Source organism: Cygnus olor, chromosome 1, assembly GCF_009769625.2.
Source record: "Cygnus olor isolate bCygOlo1 chromosome 1, bCygOlo1.pri.v2, whole genome shotgun sequence".
Lineage (NCBI taxonomy): Eukaryota > Metazoa > Chordata > Aves > Anseriformes > Anatidae > Cygnus > Cygnus olor.
In genome coordinates this window covers 94,226,392-94,239,314 of record NC_049169.1, presented here as the reverse complement: position 1 = coordinate 94,239,314, position 12,923 = coordinate 94,226,392, and the positions used below count along the sequence as shown (strand labels likewise).

At 46.0% G+C, this 12,923-nt stretch overlaps 1 protein-coding gene, 1 long non-coding RNA gene and 3 other non-coding genes across 5 annotated transcripts in view; 4 read left to right on the top strand and 1 right to left on the bottom strand.

Moving 5' to 3' along the window:
- Nucleotides 1-511, top strand: part of LOC121064085 — a 4,045-nt gene extending 3,534 nt beyond the window's left edge. The window contains exon 3 of the long non-coding RNA XR_005816323.1: nt 358-511. This is a non-coding gene — a long non-coding RNA (uncharacterized LOC121064085). The remainder of the gene's footprint in view (nt 1-357) is intronic.
- Nucleotides 512-761: 250 nt separating this feature from the next.
- On the top strand, nt 762-833 carry TRNAD-GUC. The gene has a single exon. It is a non-coding gene; the product is annotated as a tRNA-Asp (tRNA).
- A 238-nt stretch (nt 834-1,071) lies between these two features.
- On the top strand, nt 1,072-1,145 carry TRNAI-AAU. Its single transcript has one exon. It is a non-coding gene; the product is annotated as a tRNA-Ile (tRNA).
- Nucleotides 1,146-1,375: 230 nt separating this feature from the next.
- On the top strand, nt 1,376-1,447 carry TRNAD-GUC. Its single transcript has one exon. It is a non-coding gene; the product is annotated as a tRNA-Asp (tRNA).
- Nucleotides 1,448-1,869: 422 nt separating this feature from the next.
- CPOX (coproporphyrinogen oxidase) lies at nt 1,870-10,787 on the bottom strand. The gene is made up of 7 exons (XM_040545291.1): nt 10,364-10,787; nt 10,100-10,246; nt 9,446-9,556; nt 8,303-8,444; nt 6,150-6,368; nt 4,257-4,361; nt 1,870-2,414 (listed from the first exon to the last, which is right to left on the bottom strand). The coding sequence occupies exons 1-7, from the start codon at nt 10,770-10,772 to the stop codon at nt 2,327-2,329; spliced, it is 1,221 nt and encodes a 406-aa protein (XP_040401225.1). The 5' UTR covers nt 10,773-10,787; the 3' UTR covers nt 1,870-2,326.
- Nucleotides 10,788-12,923: the final 2,136 nt, after the last annotated feature.

The window sequence follows — 12,923 nt, the reverse complement described above, 5'->3', positions numbered from 1 at the left end:
TGCTCATTTTTTGCATCAGATATCTCCTGTCCTGTTCCTTTCTAACTCCAGGTTTTCTCACACTGGCTCTGTGGCAGCCTCTTCATGCCAGGCGTTCACCTAGTGGCAGCTTTGCCACCATGTTGGTTTCTTTGTGTGTGTGTGTTTGTTGTTGTTTTTTGGTTGGTTGGTTGGGGTTGTTTTTTTGTGGCAAGTGTTGGAAAATCTGTGTTAAATGTTGATTGGTTTTAAGAAAGCTCTTGCATTATCATCACACGGTGGTATGCTTTCTCTGTGCAGTTGCCATTTATTTATTTGTCCATCTATTTATTTATTGCTTCCTAAATATATTATTTTTATTATTGCATTTCATGGTAGGTGGTATCAGTGGCAACTAAAATGGCAAAGGAGGAGATACCTGAGGAACCCAGGCCAGCACTCGGACTGCTGGTTGATGAAGCGAATGGCTTGGATTTGATAATGATGTCCTCCTCAACAACTTCTTTCTGCTGAAACAAAGGTATTTCTTGACTATTTTTTGTATTTTGTCTTTTGTCTTTTGTTTGTGTCTTGATTGTATGCGTAGTCTACCCCACTGGGGTGGAGTTTCCTCCAGAGCCGGGTGGTTTCAGCAGAAGCCTGTGCACAAGCAGACGAGGTGAGCCGACTTCCCGTTTCCCCCAGACCGCGGTTCCCGGAGAAGCTCCGGGTTCCCCACCTGCCCCCGGGACCCCCCCGGCCCTTTTTGGGGGGCTCTGCGGGCAACAATCCTCGCAGGTCGCTCCTCGTTAGTATAGTGGTGAGTATCCCCGCCTGTCACGCGGGAGACCGGGGTTCGATTCCCCGACGGGGAGAGGCGGCAGCCATTTTGTGGCCCCGTACCGCCCCCCGGGGCACTGCACGCCCTGCTCCGGCCGCGCGTGGGAGGTGCGGGGACCACACCCTCAGCCAGCGGCCCCTCGGCGCCGTGCCGTGAGCGCAGAAAAAGGCAGGGATCCCAAACGTGTGTTTTAGCAATTCGCAGCCCTGCAGTTATGGCCGTGTACTGCGGGTACCTGAGGAGCGGCGCGGGGGGGGCCTATTACTAACGCGGGCCGGTTAGCTCAGTTGGTTAGAGCGTGGTGCTAATAACGCCAAGGTCGCGGGTTCGATCCCCGTACGGGCCAGCTTCCTTTTGGCCGCTGAGGGGGGGGAATGCTCCGTTTTTGCCCCGCCTCGCGAGCTGGTTAATTACTGGTTAATAATTGTCCTGCAGCACGGGGGCACGCGTTAGGCGGCGGGAGCCCTGTAGGGAAGGGAAAGAAGGACTAGGTGGAGCCGTGCAGGAATCGTCGCTCTGCGTCACGAGGAGGTGACGTCATAGAAGGTGCGGGCGGGCCGCATCTACTGTATGCGCTCCTCGTTAGTATAGTGGTGAGTATCCCCGCCTGTCACGCGGGAGACCGGGGTTCGATTCCCCGACGGGGAGACGGCAGTAGCCTGTTTTTCCCCCTGGCTTTTACGCCCCAAAAAAGGTTCGTGCCGGGGGAGGAAAGGGCGGTCAGACCAGCCTGGTTCTTTTACGGGAAGGCCGGGGCAGCACTCAGCACCTTCCTGGCCTGTCCCAGCCCATTGTGACAGGAGGCAGAGGGGAGGTGCTGTTGCAGCTGATCGCTGCCACGATTTCACGAGGGACATAAGCTTTGGACAGCTTCTCTCTAAAGCTGACAGCCAGCTCTCACCCCACGTCAGGCACAACCAGGACCCCAACCCAGAATCCTTTGTTCACTGGTCAGTCAAGTCAAGGGCACTGAGGCATATCTCACAACACTTGCTTGCCACCCCCAAATAAAACAGTGTCAAAATAGACATCTTTTTCACAAGGTCCAGAAAGCAGGCGCTGAGGTTTAAAATCATAACATATTATTCTTTATTATTTTAAATTTATTCTTTAAAAAAGTATTTCTAAAAATCATCCCAACATTATCCTATAGTGAGCTGTGCCATGTAGGCACACATAATGCTTTCATTCCACTGGGGGAACACTTCACCGTAGCTTAACATTTTGCACTCAAACAAATCTGTTGAGGAAGTTCCTAAGCATGCACACCAGCCCTGGGAGGGTATCACCAGTCCTTCACAAGGCAACATCAACAGGGGATGACAACATCAGCTGATCACTCTTAAATAATGAGTTCACATATTTGCAAGTTACAACAAGTCTACAACATCATTAAGGCACCATTTAAGAGTATAAACAGCTATACTAAAATGCCATGCAGCAGCACTCCAAATGAGCTGGTTTGCAGGCATTCTTGTTCTTTCGTAATAACTCAGTATAAGCAATCCATCTTCTTCACAATCCACGTCAGTGCACCCAGTCTTTGGGATTGCGGAGAACCTCCAGGATTTCTGCTTCCCTTGAGCTCTCCGGAGGGGTGTGCATGTACTCCCACCTGCAGGGAGAGGGGAAATGCATTCAGACTGCCCAGCTGCCTTTTCTGAGGGTGCTAGATGCACAGTTAATAGTCTCACATCAGGTGACAGATAAGGCTACAAATCATTAAATTCATTAAAAACAGGTAACACAAAGATACAGCAGAAATGTTAGCTTAGTCTTTTTTTCCATCTTCTGAAAAGACAGGAAAAAATAACCAAAAAAAAGAGAAATGCCTCCTACGTGCAGGTTTATCTCCAAACTGTTTTATTTAACAGTCTTGTGACACACATGTATCATGAGACAATAGGTCAAAAAGAAACCCCAACAAGAGACAGTGAGGACATGAGGCCTAAGGGAAATTGCCAGCTTCATATTCTATCACTTGACCCTGACGCAATGTTTTCAGCTGTCCATGGCAAGTTCTTCTAGAAGCTGGACTGGAAGCACCACCAGTCCTTGCTGAATCTTGGTTTTAAAAACCAAGGTGATGAGAAACCACCTTTTATTGAAAAGTCAACTAAAAGAGGCATGACAGGAAAAAAAGTGCCAGCAGTCAAAGGGATGGGTACAACCTTTTTCCATTTCCTTCCCCTCTAGGAAGGACCCATTCATGCTGTGAAGCGAGCTATTTATGCTGGTGAAAACAAAAATCAAATCATTGCAGCAATGAAATTGAGAGGTAGGACCATGATACAACAGCAGGTCAGGGACACATCTGATGTTGGCAGTAGGGTGAGAATAAGACAGCCCTCACAGTTAAGGGGTAGCAAGCAACAGCTAGCTTTGCTAGTGGAAGGAGGTCACTAAATTCATGATAGGGACTTGTGCTATCAGCGTATCTAAAATCAACCTAAAAAGGGAAGTAAATAGTAAATGACAGAGTTAGTTGATGTTACGAGATTAAGCAAGATAATTTAAAACAAAAAGGTAGTTGAAAAACATTACTATCAAGACAAACAACTCAACAATAACGTGGTAGGTGTAATTCAATGTTGATTGATCTAAAGTAGTGCACAGAGAGGAAAAGAAATGTTACCCACACATTGAGAGACTCATTTAACTTCTATTGCCCAGACAAGATCTTGGCGTTGTAACAGTTCTATGAAAAAACCTGCTCAAAATCAGCAAGTAGCGCATTAAGATTATGAAAAGAATAATGAATAAAGACAACATTATGCCACTGTATGAGTCAGCAGCACACCTGCATCTTAAATATACATATGTAGCTTCTGTTGTCTGAGCCTTATTCCCAGATCAGAAAGGACAAAGAAAACGTAAGCCTAGAGTGGTAAATGTGTTGAAAGGTATGGAACAGCTGCTGTACAAAGACTAAGAAGAGGAACACTTGTCAGCGTGGAAAACAGATGATGAACAATTGAAGTCTGTGAAACAAGAACTGTTGTGGAGAAAAATTGGAAGAAAATCTGTTTATTCACTGAGAAGTCAAATGAAGCCATCAGGTGCAAGTAGAAAACAAAGAAGCTCTTTTTCATACAGTGCACAAACTGGAACTCCTTGCCACAGGCTTGTAAGGTATTGCCAGAATTTCACACGGTTTCAAAGAGCTACTAAATAAGTATCTCTTGAAAGATTTTCCTGTTCCCTCTATGGGTACTAAGCATTAAAAGTGACCTTTTTTTTTTTTTGTTAGAAAATATCCAGGCCACACATTAGCAGCAAATGGGTGAGCGTAGCAGAGCAGAGAAGCCTCTGCACCTATTTGGCCAGTTCTTGTATCAGGCATGAACCAACCACTGTTAAGAGACTGGACATCACAACAGGCATTTGATTTAATCCTTCAGAGTATTTCAGTGAGAACAATGCCTACCTGCAACTCCATACACAGCTGTGCCCTTACCTTGCAGTCAGTGGCAGAGACATAAGAATGCTTTCAATTCTTGATCCTGGTGTTAGTAGGCCAAACTTTGTACCTCTGTCATAAACCAAGTTGAACTCCACATACCTATGGGGAGTGAAGATACAACAGAAAAACAAGCTTATAATCAGAAGTTGCTTGTGCCTTCTTCAGCTGGCGGCTGTCAAACAAAAACAGTCTTTCTGCTGTGCTGGGTGTCAAATGAACCCTGTTTTGGGGCCAACTGTCTCTAGCATCTTCTGCATGGAAATGAAAATAAAACCTTGCTACTCCACAAAGCATAGGAAGTAAGGCCTTAGCTAACAGACGAGTGGACAAACTATGCAAGGAGAGCATTCTGCATGGTGCTGTACTACCTTACTTCTCCCAGGACTTCACCCTGCTAGCAAGCTCAACACCAGGTTTAGCTTGGTTACACTGGTACTCTCATGTGATGGTGTCAAGCCAAGAGGAGCCTTAAAGGAGCTGGAAGTGACCATATGAAAAACTCCATTGTGCTGTCCTCCATGCTGAAGGTCCTTCTGAAGGACACATCAGCAGCATGGTCAGAACAAGATTTTCCTGTTTCTTGAGGAGGTCTGGAAAGCAGCAGAAGTCAGACAGCTTCAGAGCGCTGGCTGGGACTTGTAAGTCCCAGAATGGACATTTTTCTGCCCTCAGCATGCAGACAGAGCAGTGACAATTCCATAGGGTTTATATTAACAACCAGTATGGAGGTATTAATACTTAACAGAGAAACAGGAAGGAAAGAGCTCTTTCTTACTGGCAGAAACGAGAGCTTTGCCTAGCTCAATCTGCAAACAGGTCCAGAGCAACAAGCAGCCTGAGCCAGTCCCAGCTGCAGCTTAAAGAACCTATTCCCTCTTAAAACATTACCAGGCTTGCTAAATCCCATCAACAGAATGGATCCTAAAAGTCCAGCACTCCCAGGAACAGTTCTAGCCAATTAAGCATGTATGCTTATTTGACTAACTGCCGCAGGCCAGTGATCTAAACTTGAATGCTTATGTCCTCTCTATGCCACTTTCACAGGTTTCTTTGCAGAAAAGGCAGCAAGACTCCTCATTTTTGCACAGAGCACATGTATTCTCATTTCTCCACCTGCTCAGACAATCACAGGACAGAGACAAGAGTATGTACCAATGGACTTAAGCTTTTGCAGCATTAACAATCATTCAGAGTAATAAGCATCCTCAAGAGTCTACATTAAAGACTTTGGACCATTCCAGAAAAATAAAACCTCTATTTATCTTTATTCCTTTACAAAGGGTTCACAGCATACTTACTTCAATGCCAAGAAAAATATCAGATAGAATAAACATGTAAGAACCTGAAAGCCCTCTTGGGTACAAATATTTGTCGACTTGCTGGGGATTAGCTTCATTACTGAATAGTGTGCATGACTCCCTCACCCTTATGCTCCTCGTGACAGGGCAGTCCTATATCCCGTATCACTGGGCTGCAGGAGAGGGTGGGATTCAGGACACCATGCACGCACCCCTTCGCTTGTTACACAGCTTCTCTTTTTTCTTTTCTTTTTTTTTTTTCCTTGAAGGTGTCAGAGAAACTGTAGCATTTTGTAGGGGTTGCTTGTGCTGCTGCACATGGGAGAGTTGCGGATACATATGAGGGTGTGCCAGTACCTTCTGCGTCCTCCCTGGCAAGCCAGCACTGGATATCAAAAATAGTTCTGTACACAGAAGTGTTGCAACCCTCTGGTAAGCTTTTGAGCACTTGTGCAAACTTAACTGACACTGTGACAGAATATAAAACACACTTCAGGACATAAACCTCACAACCATGAAGAACTAGCTCATTTTATTCTTGCCAGTCTCATCCACCTCCCAGGTATTCTTTTGCTCCTTCAGTACTCACCGTCCTCTCCGAAGCTGCTGCCATTGCTTCTCCTCTGGTGTGAAGGAGTCATGGCAGTGCTTCTTCACAATGGGAATGTAACAAGGCACAATGGCTTTGGCACAACTCTGCACAAACTGAAAAACTTCCTCCTTTGAAGGAGAGTCCACATCATCAAAGAATATGCCTCCAATCCCTCTTCGCTCACCACGGTGCTTGATAAAGAAGTAGTCATCACACCTGAAAGGGGCAGCAGACAATTAGTAATATGGCCCACAATATTAAAGAAACGAACGCTACTCCAAACAGCTACACGGCACAGGATGGCAGTGGTGAAATAGCACTGAAATATTAATTCCTACAGTGCTGGCTGCACCACTGTTTCACTGCCTGCTGAGAGCAGGACTGTACAACACCACGCAGAATGCACTCCTGCATTCACGCGCAGTAAAAGCTCAGATTAAGTGGTCACTGCAAAGCTATGTATCATTGCAGTCACTGAACATGGAACACTCAAAGACCATGGCAGATGTTTCCATATGGAGTGATCCAATCCACATTCTCTACCTATGAGGAGGGACACTTGATTTCAAAATTTCACCCTAAGAGCTCTTTCTGTTTCATTCACAGAGTTACATACAGATCCCAGATTATTTGTACAGCTTTCAGACAAATGTGAAATAAACTTGAAAGTGAATCTCTTTATTCTTTTTGCCATTCTTGTGAAAAAAGTGATTTTCGGCATCAAAACTAAAAGAATTGACAAACCCAAGACTGGATAAGAAAGCTGTTGTCACTTAAGAGGACGGGAAAAAAAAAAGTGAGGCAGCCTTCTTTGGAAAAAGACTTTGTAATAGTTAAATGTGGAAGACTGAGTCATTCTAGCAGTGGCTGTTCATGACTCATTTTCAAGTTCACGAAAGAATAAGTGCAGTTTATCCTACAATGAGGTGGGAATTAATCTATTTTGTATTTACTGGAGTGCGTAGGTATGCAATTACTATAAATCACCTGATTCATTGTATCCACACCCAACTTACAGTTGCATGCTTGGGCAACCATGCCCTGCAAGCCTTCATGTGGGGTAGAAATGGAAGCAGAAACCACCAACAGCAAGGAGATCCTGCCTGCCTTTAAGACTAGCATGCCATACATGTGTCGATCCACAATCACTGTTACCAAAGTTTTAAAGCTGGATCAGGAAGGCAGCGTGATAAACATACGAGCTTTTCTGTTTGAGAGAAGTGGAACAAGGGCGACGCAGAGGAGATTCACACTACTCCATCATTGAGAACCACATGCCCCTACACAGCTGCTGTTTACAGCAAACGCTTATGCTGGGATTAGGAACAGTGCCTGTCTACAGGATACAATTAGTCCTCCTTTGAGTTGCCCTCAGACTAAGAACAGATGTCTGTCTCTCTGATCCCCTGCATCTGGCATCGCTAGCTTACTTTCCCTGCACACAACCTGACCATTAAGGCACGCACTCTGAACCAGCACACAAAAAGATTCCTTAGAGAGCCAGACTGTAGTCTTAAGGTTTTAAGACGTGCTTCTCTACACGAAGCGGTTCACGCCCAAGCTGCAACACCCACTTTATCTCCTGTCCTCAGACAAAATGTGGTAGCTTACAAAAGGCTAACCCTCCCTTCTGGATACCATAGCTTGTAGCAGATAGGATTATCAGAAACAGAGTAGCAAGCCCTCAGTGAGTAGTGAAAGATCCCATCAACTGCATCTCTCAGCTCAAGAACGTTCAAAATTCACAACTTTAGAGAATATGCTGTTGAACACTCAGTGAATGTGTCACTTGAAACAAAACTGCAGCTCCATCAAAATTATGAAGCTTCTACATTAAAGAGAAGCTTCTTTACCTACCTCGCCAAAAAAAAAAAAAATGAATGAAGGACACACTGAAGGCAGAATAACTGGATTGGAGTTTTCAAAACTGCAGCAATGGCCAAACAGCATCTCTCAGGCCTCCATAAATAACAGACTGCTTTAGACTACGTTTTATCCCAATACACATCTACTGATTTTCATTAGGGTCTGCTGATACTTATCAAAAGGCAGAACGGAACATACTTTTCCTAGAATGCATTTAACTGACAGTCTCCAACACCATCTTCTGTTCCCACAAAAGGGATCCAAGCACATCACTCCCCACATACCATTTCTTGTATTTCGGATACAGCTTCGGATCATGCTTGTCACAAGCTTCTTTCAGAGTCTTGTGAAAATGTACAGCATCTTCTTCATTCAAGTAAGTTGGAGTGAGGTCAGTTCCACCACCAAACCACCACTGTTTAGTGCCTATAGGAGAGAGGCAAACAACATTTTTTTATTTTTTAAAAGTTGCCAAACAGAAATACATTGCTAGTGGTTCACCAAGAACTACTTGAATAATACAAAATAAAATCATTATTCAATACAAAATAAAATCATTATTCAGTGGTATCCCTAAACAATCATGACAAATTTGAGTTCAAGGTAATGCAACAACCAAGAAAACACGGAACAAATTTCACACCAGTGAAAACTATTTGTTGGATATTTTGGACGTGTTACTCTACCAGATGCTACGGAGTATCAATTTCATAAGATGGGCTGTCAATTCCTATTGTCATAGTTACACCTTATACAAGACAAGGAAACTGCAACTTCATGGATACTTCAAGTATCTAGAAACATGACTGCATGCCAAAGAAAGGAAATATCATTAATAATTCCAGCGTAACTAATTGGTTAGAAGTGATCCTTAATACTCTGACAAAATAATTCAAAGAAAAATCTCTGAGCTTTGACATACAAATGGCCTCTCAGTGCTAAAGTACCTAGCCTTGAAGCCTGCCTCTGACAGTAGCACATGGCAGAAACTCGGGGGGGGAAAAAACTAACACAGAGAGTGATGTTTCTGACAGTACGTCTTCCCAGCTTCAGAGACAAAGGTTGCATACCCTGACCAGAATGCTTATCGGTCCTTCAGACCTTTCTCCTATTGAAAGGAGCAGTTCTAAAATTTAATATTTTACATATATTTATGACCTCCTACACATTAACTCTGAAACTCCAGTGTACTCTGCAAAAAGTAAATTGCAAACACCTTTATTCATAAAGATGTATGAATTACACTGACTTTACAAATGCATAATCCAAGGCCCAGAGATTAAGAAATGTGGTGCTATACAACACATTATTGGCATACCTGGGAACAAAACTGGACTGGTTCTTAACCTCTTATCCTAGCCACACACTCACACTTTCCTCATGCAGAGTCACACGTCATACATGTTACAGTGGCTAATAATTCTTACCGTCTGCTTCTTCAATTTCAAAGTATCTGTAGTTGAAGTGCATAGTTGGAACATGAGGATTCTTTGGATGGATAACAGAGCTTACACCCATGGCACAGAAAGGCAGTTTTCCTAGGTAAAAAGATGCACAGAAAAGAAGTCTTCAGCTTGTCAAATAACTTTATTTGTTATCATGTAAGGAACATCACTATTTATACTTGGTTTCCAAGCTATTGGTCCACTACGAGGCAATTTATCGTGTTGGGTAACAATAATTATTAATCAATGTTAAATTTACTTATCCACAATTTTTATGCACCTAAGTGACTTTTCTGCGTTTGTCCTAAAAATGCAACAAAAAGGTAGCGTTAGAGCACCCCTTAGATGATGACCACTGAAAATGCGAGGCACTGCTCCAGCTTTCCACCATCCCGTCCTCAGAACTACCGTTTGCTGTAGAAATGCCACCGAATCCTCTCTAGCTTTCACTTCGTTTTGGTTTTCTCTCTCCACCTCTACGAGAAGTAACTCCTGCGCCGTTTGGCTGCTCAGCTACAGCATCTTTCTTGAGGAACAACCTTGTGACTTTCACAAGCCAGGCAGGCAACAAGCACCAGGGCCCGACTTTGCTCTCCCACCGCCCCCAAAGGAAGCCTGGGGTAAGCGGCCCCTTACCGTCCGCAGTGGCCTTCAGAGACTTGCCCCTGCTCCTCATCTGCCGCGCCGCCTCCTCGGAGAGCTGCCCGAACACCACGGACACGTTGACGCCCGCCTTCTCGAAGACCTCTCCGTCCTGCAGCACGCAGCTGATGCCGCCTCCGCCTGCCAACGCCAGCACCCCGCCGCTGAGTCACCGAGGGGCGGGAGCCCCCCGCCAGGGCCGCAGCCCCCCGCCCGGCCGCCCCTCGCGGGGGGCTCCTCCCGTCCGTCCCCCCGCACCTTCCTTCCTCTCCCAGGTGTCCACGGCGAAGGCGGCGCCGGGGTCCACGGCCGCCAGGGCGCGGCACACCTCGGCCTGCGTCTCCATGATGAGCAGCTCCATGCGGCTCCGCAGCTCCCGCCGCCGCCGCCGCAGCTCCCGCAGCCCGCTGACGGGCGGCGCCATGAACCGCCGCCGCAGCCGCTCCTCCTCCTCGTCCTCCTCCTCGCCTGCCGCCATGGCGGCCCGCCGCCGCCACAGCCCCAAACCCAAGCCCAGCCCGCCCAGCGCCCCCGCCAGCGCCCAACGCTGCCCGCCCCGGCCTGCCGGGACCCCCGGCGGCGCGGACCCCAGCGACCGGCGGGCCAGGGCGGGCGGAGCCCGGACAGCGCGGGCTGCCCCGCGGAGCAGCTGCGCCGCCGCCGCCATGACGGGCACCTGCGGCGCACTGCCGGGGCGGGGAACGGGGCGGGGCGAAATGGCGGGCGGGCGGGCGGAGCAGGGCAGGGCCGTGAGGCTTGTATAAGCTGTGTTTATTTATGGGTGAAGAGGATACACAAAGCACAGCGTTTTCTTTTTTGTGTGTGTTTTGTTTTTTTTCCTTCTCCCCTCCTGTTGTTTCTTCTGCTAGCCTGTGCTTTATTTCACTCGGGAGAAAGGCTAAGAGGGGTGAAGTGGCATCAGTACACGGCATTCAAGCCTTACAGCTTGTCTGGTATAAAGCAGGGAGTTGACTCTTGTCATTCCTCATGTTGTCCTTCCTCATATAAAACATTCCGACGTGTTAGGATCGAATAACGTGGTTTCGGTGATACAGCTGCTTCGAGGCTGTAGAGTAGCCGTGTGAGTAAGGGTCTGAACAGGTTCAGGCATGGCCAGAGCAGGTGTGCAGATGCATCATTTTCTTCAAGTGCCCTGCAGTGGAGCTGCTAGGCTGTGTGTGACACGGCTGGTTTTCATGCTCACACAGCTGAGTCTGTTAGCACCAATGTGTGAGACTGCCGGTGTAGAGCAATGAGACTGTTTCCCACAGATTTCACAAGGCACGTGCTTACACTTTCTTTTTTCTCTCTGAAGTTGAAGCACTGGTTGGTTTTTTGTTTTTGTTTTTGCTAATAAGAGTAGTAAGAAGTCAACACTGAGTCAGATGTTGAAAGGTACTACGCACCACCAATTTACAGTTCAGTTTGATTTTCTCGGTGCTGATGTTGTCACCAGATCCGTTAAACTGATTTTCTATTTTCTCAGCTGCCTTGAAGTTTGCTATATCAGCTATGAGACAGTACAATGAAGGACTAGCACAATGACCAAAAACTTCAGCAAACAAGTAAAGCCGCGTTTTTCCTCAGGCAAACATGTAAGTGACAGTGCAGCCACGGGTGATGGTACTGTGCTGAACTGAGCTATGAGAGTTTTCTTTCAAATCAAGCAGCAGATTTACTAACATTTTTAAAATTAAGTTTATTGCTTTCAAATAAGTAATGATATTTATTAAAACTCATCAATTAAGGACTCATATCAGGGTTAGACTGAGAATAATAACAATTACCTCAAAAGCCTAACCTGCAAGGTTTGTACTCTGGTATGGGACAGTTCTGGAAACAGGCAGCTGCTGGTATTTCAGGACTGTTTTACACCTGTAGTATCCAAGAAGAAGGCAAGGAGTCTTGTCCCTAGTATGGATCAGGGCTTCCTTACCTAGTTCTTTCCATTGTAGAGTGGTGGGGAGGAGAGGTTCTGTGTAAAGTGATGACAGCTTAGGCAGTTTCATCATTTCTGATCTGATTCTGCTCTTTGTCAGCAGAGGTTGCTGTGAAGCTGCTGTAGCTCTGCAAATAAAAAGGGTAGGTGACCTCTGAGCTGGACAATCTCTTCTACCATCAGCTGTGGAGGATGGGGTCTTTTTAAGGTGCCAAGTTGAGCCAGGAGACCTGAACCACTGGCAGCAGGAATGAGGGAAGTGTCCTTTGTTTGCAGGAGAGATCTGTGGCTGAAGGAGAAGGGCACTGCCATGTTATGAACTGTGGTAAGCCTGCTTAATTCAGCTGCACTAAGCAGCTCTTTGTACACTTCTTTATCCAGGGAGGGCTGTGATAGCTTACTTTCACTTTGAATTGCATCCAGTGGATTTACTTAAACATTTTCATGATGAACAGTGTTCATTATGTCTGCTTCCATGCTGTTTACTGTGGTAAAGCTCTGCTCTTTTAGTGCAATTCTTAGACACGACTATAATGGAAAAAAATAAACATTGATGCCAAAGGACATGTCAAGTTCATTCATACTGATGAGAATTTCACAGAATCACAGAATGGCTGAAGTTGGAAAGGACCTCCACAGATCACCTAGTCCAATGCCCCTGCTCAAGCAGGGTCACCTAGAGCATGTTACACAGGATCGCATCCAGATGGGTTTTGAATATCTCCAAAGGAGGCTCCACAACTTCTCTGGGCAGCCTCTTCCAGTGCTCTATCACCCAAACCATAAAGAAGTTCTTCCTCAAATGGTGATGAAATCTTCCGTGGTTCAATTTATACCCATTACCCCTTGTCCTATCACTGGCCATCACTGAGGAAAGTT

What these genes read in the sequence shown, in the direction of transcription:
- CPOX (XM_040545291.1), bottom strand. Translation starts at nt 10,772, where the DNA reads ATGGCGGCGGCGGCGCAGCTGCTCCGCGGGGCAGCCCGCGCTGTCCGG. An exon ending in CACCTGGGAGAGGAAGGAAG is followed by an intron (nt 10,247 to 10,363) that starts GTGCGGGGGGAC and finishes TGGCGTTGGCAG; the next exon opens with GCGGAGGCGGCATCAGCTGC. An exon ending in CAGCAGCTTCGGAGAGGACG is followed by an intron (nt 4,362 to 6,149) that starts GTGAGTACTGAA and finishes CACTCCCCATAG; the next exon opens with GTATGTGGAGTTCAACTTGG.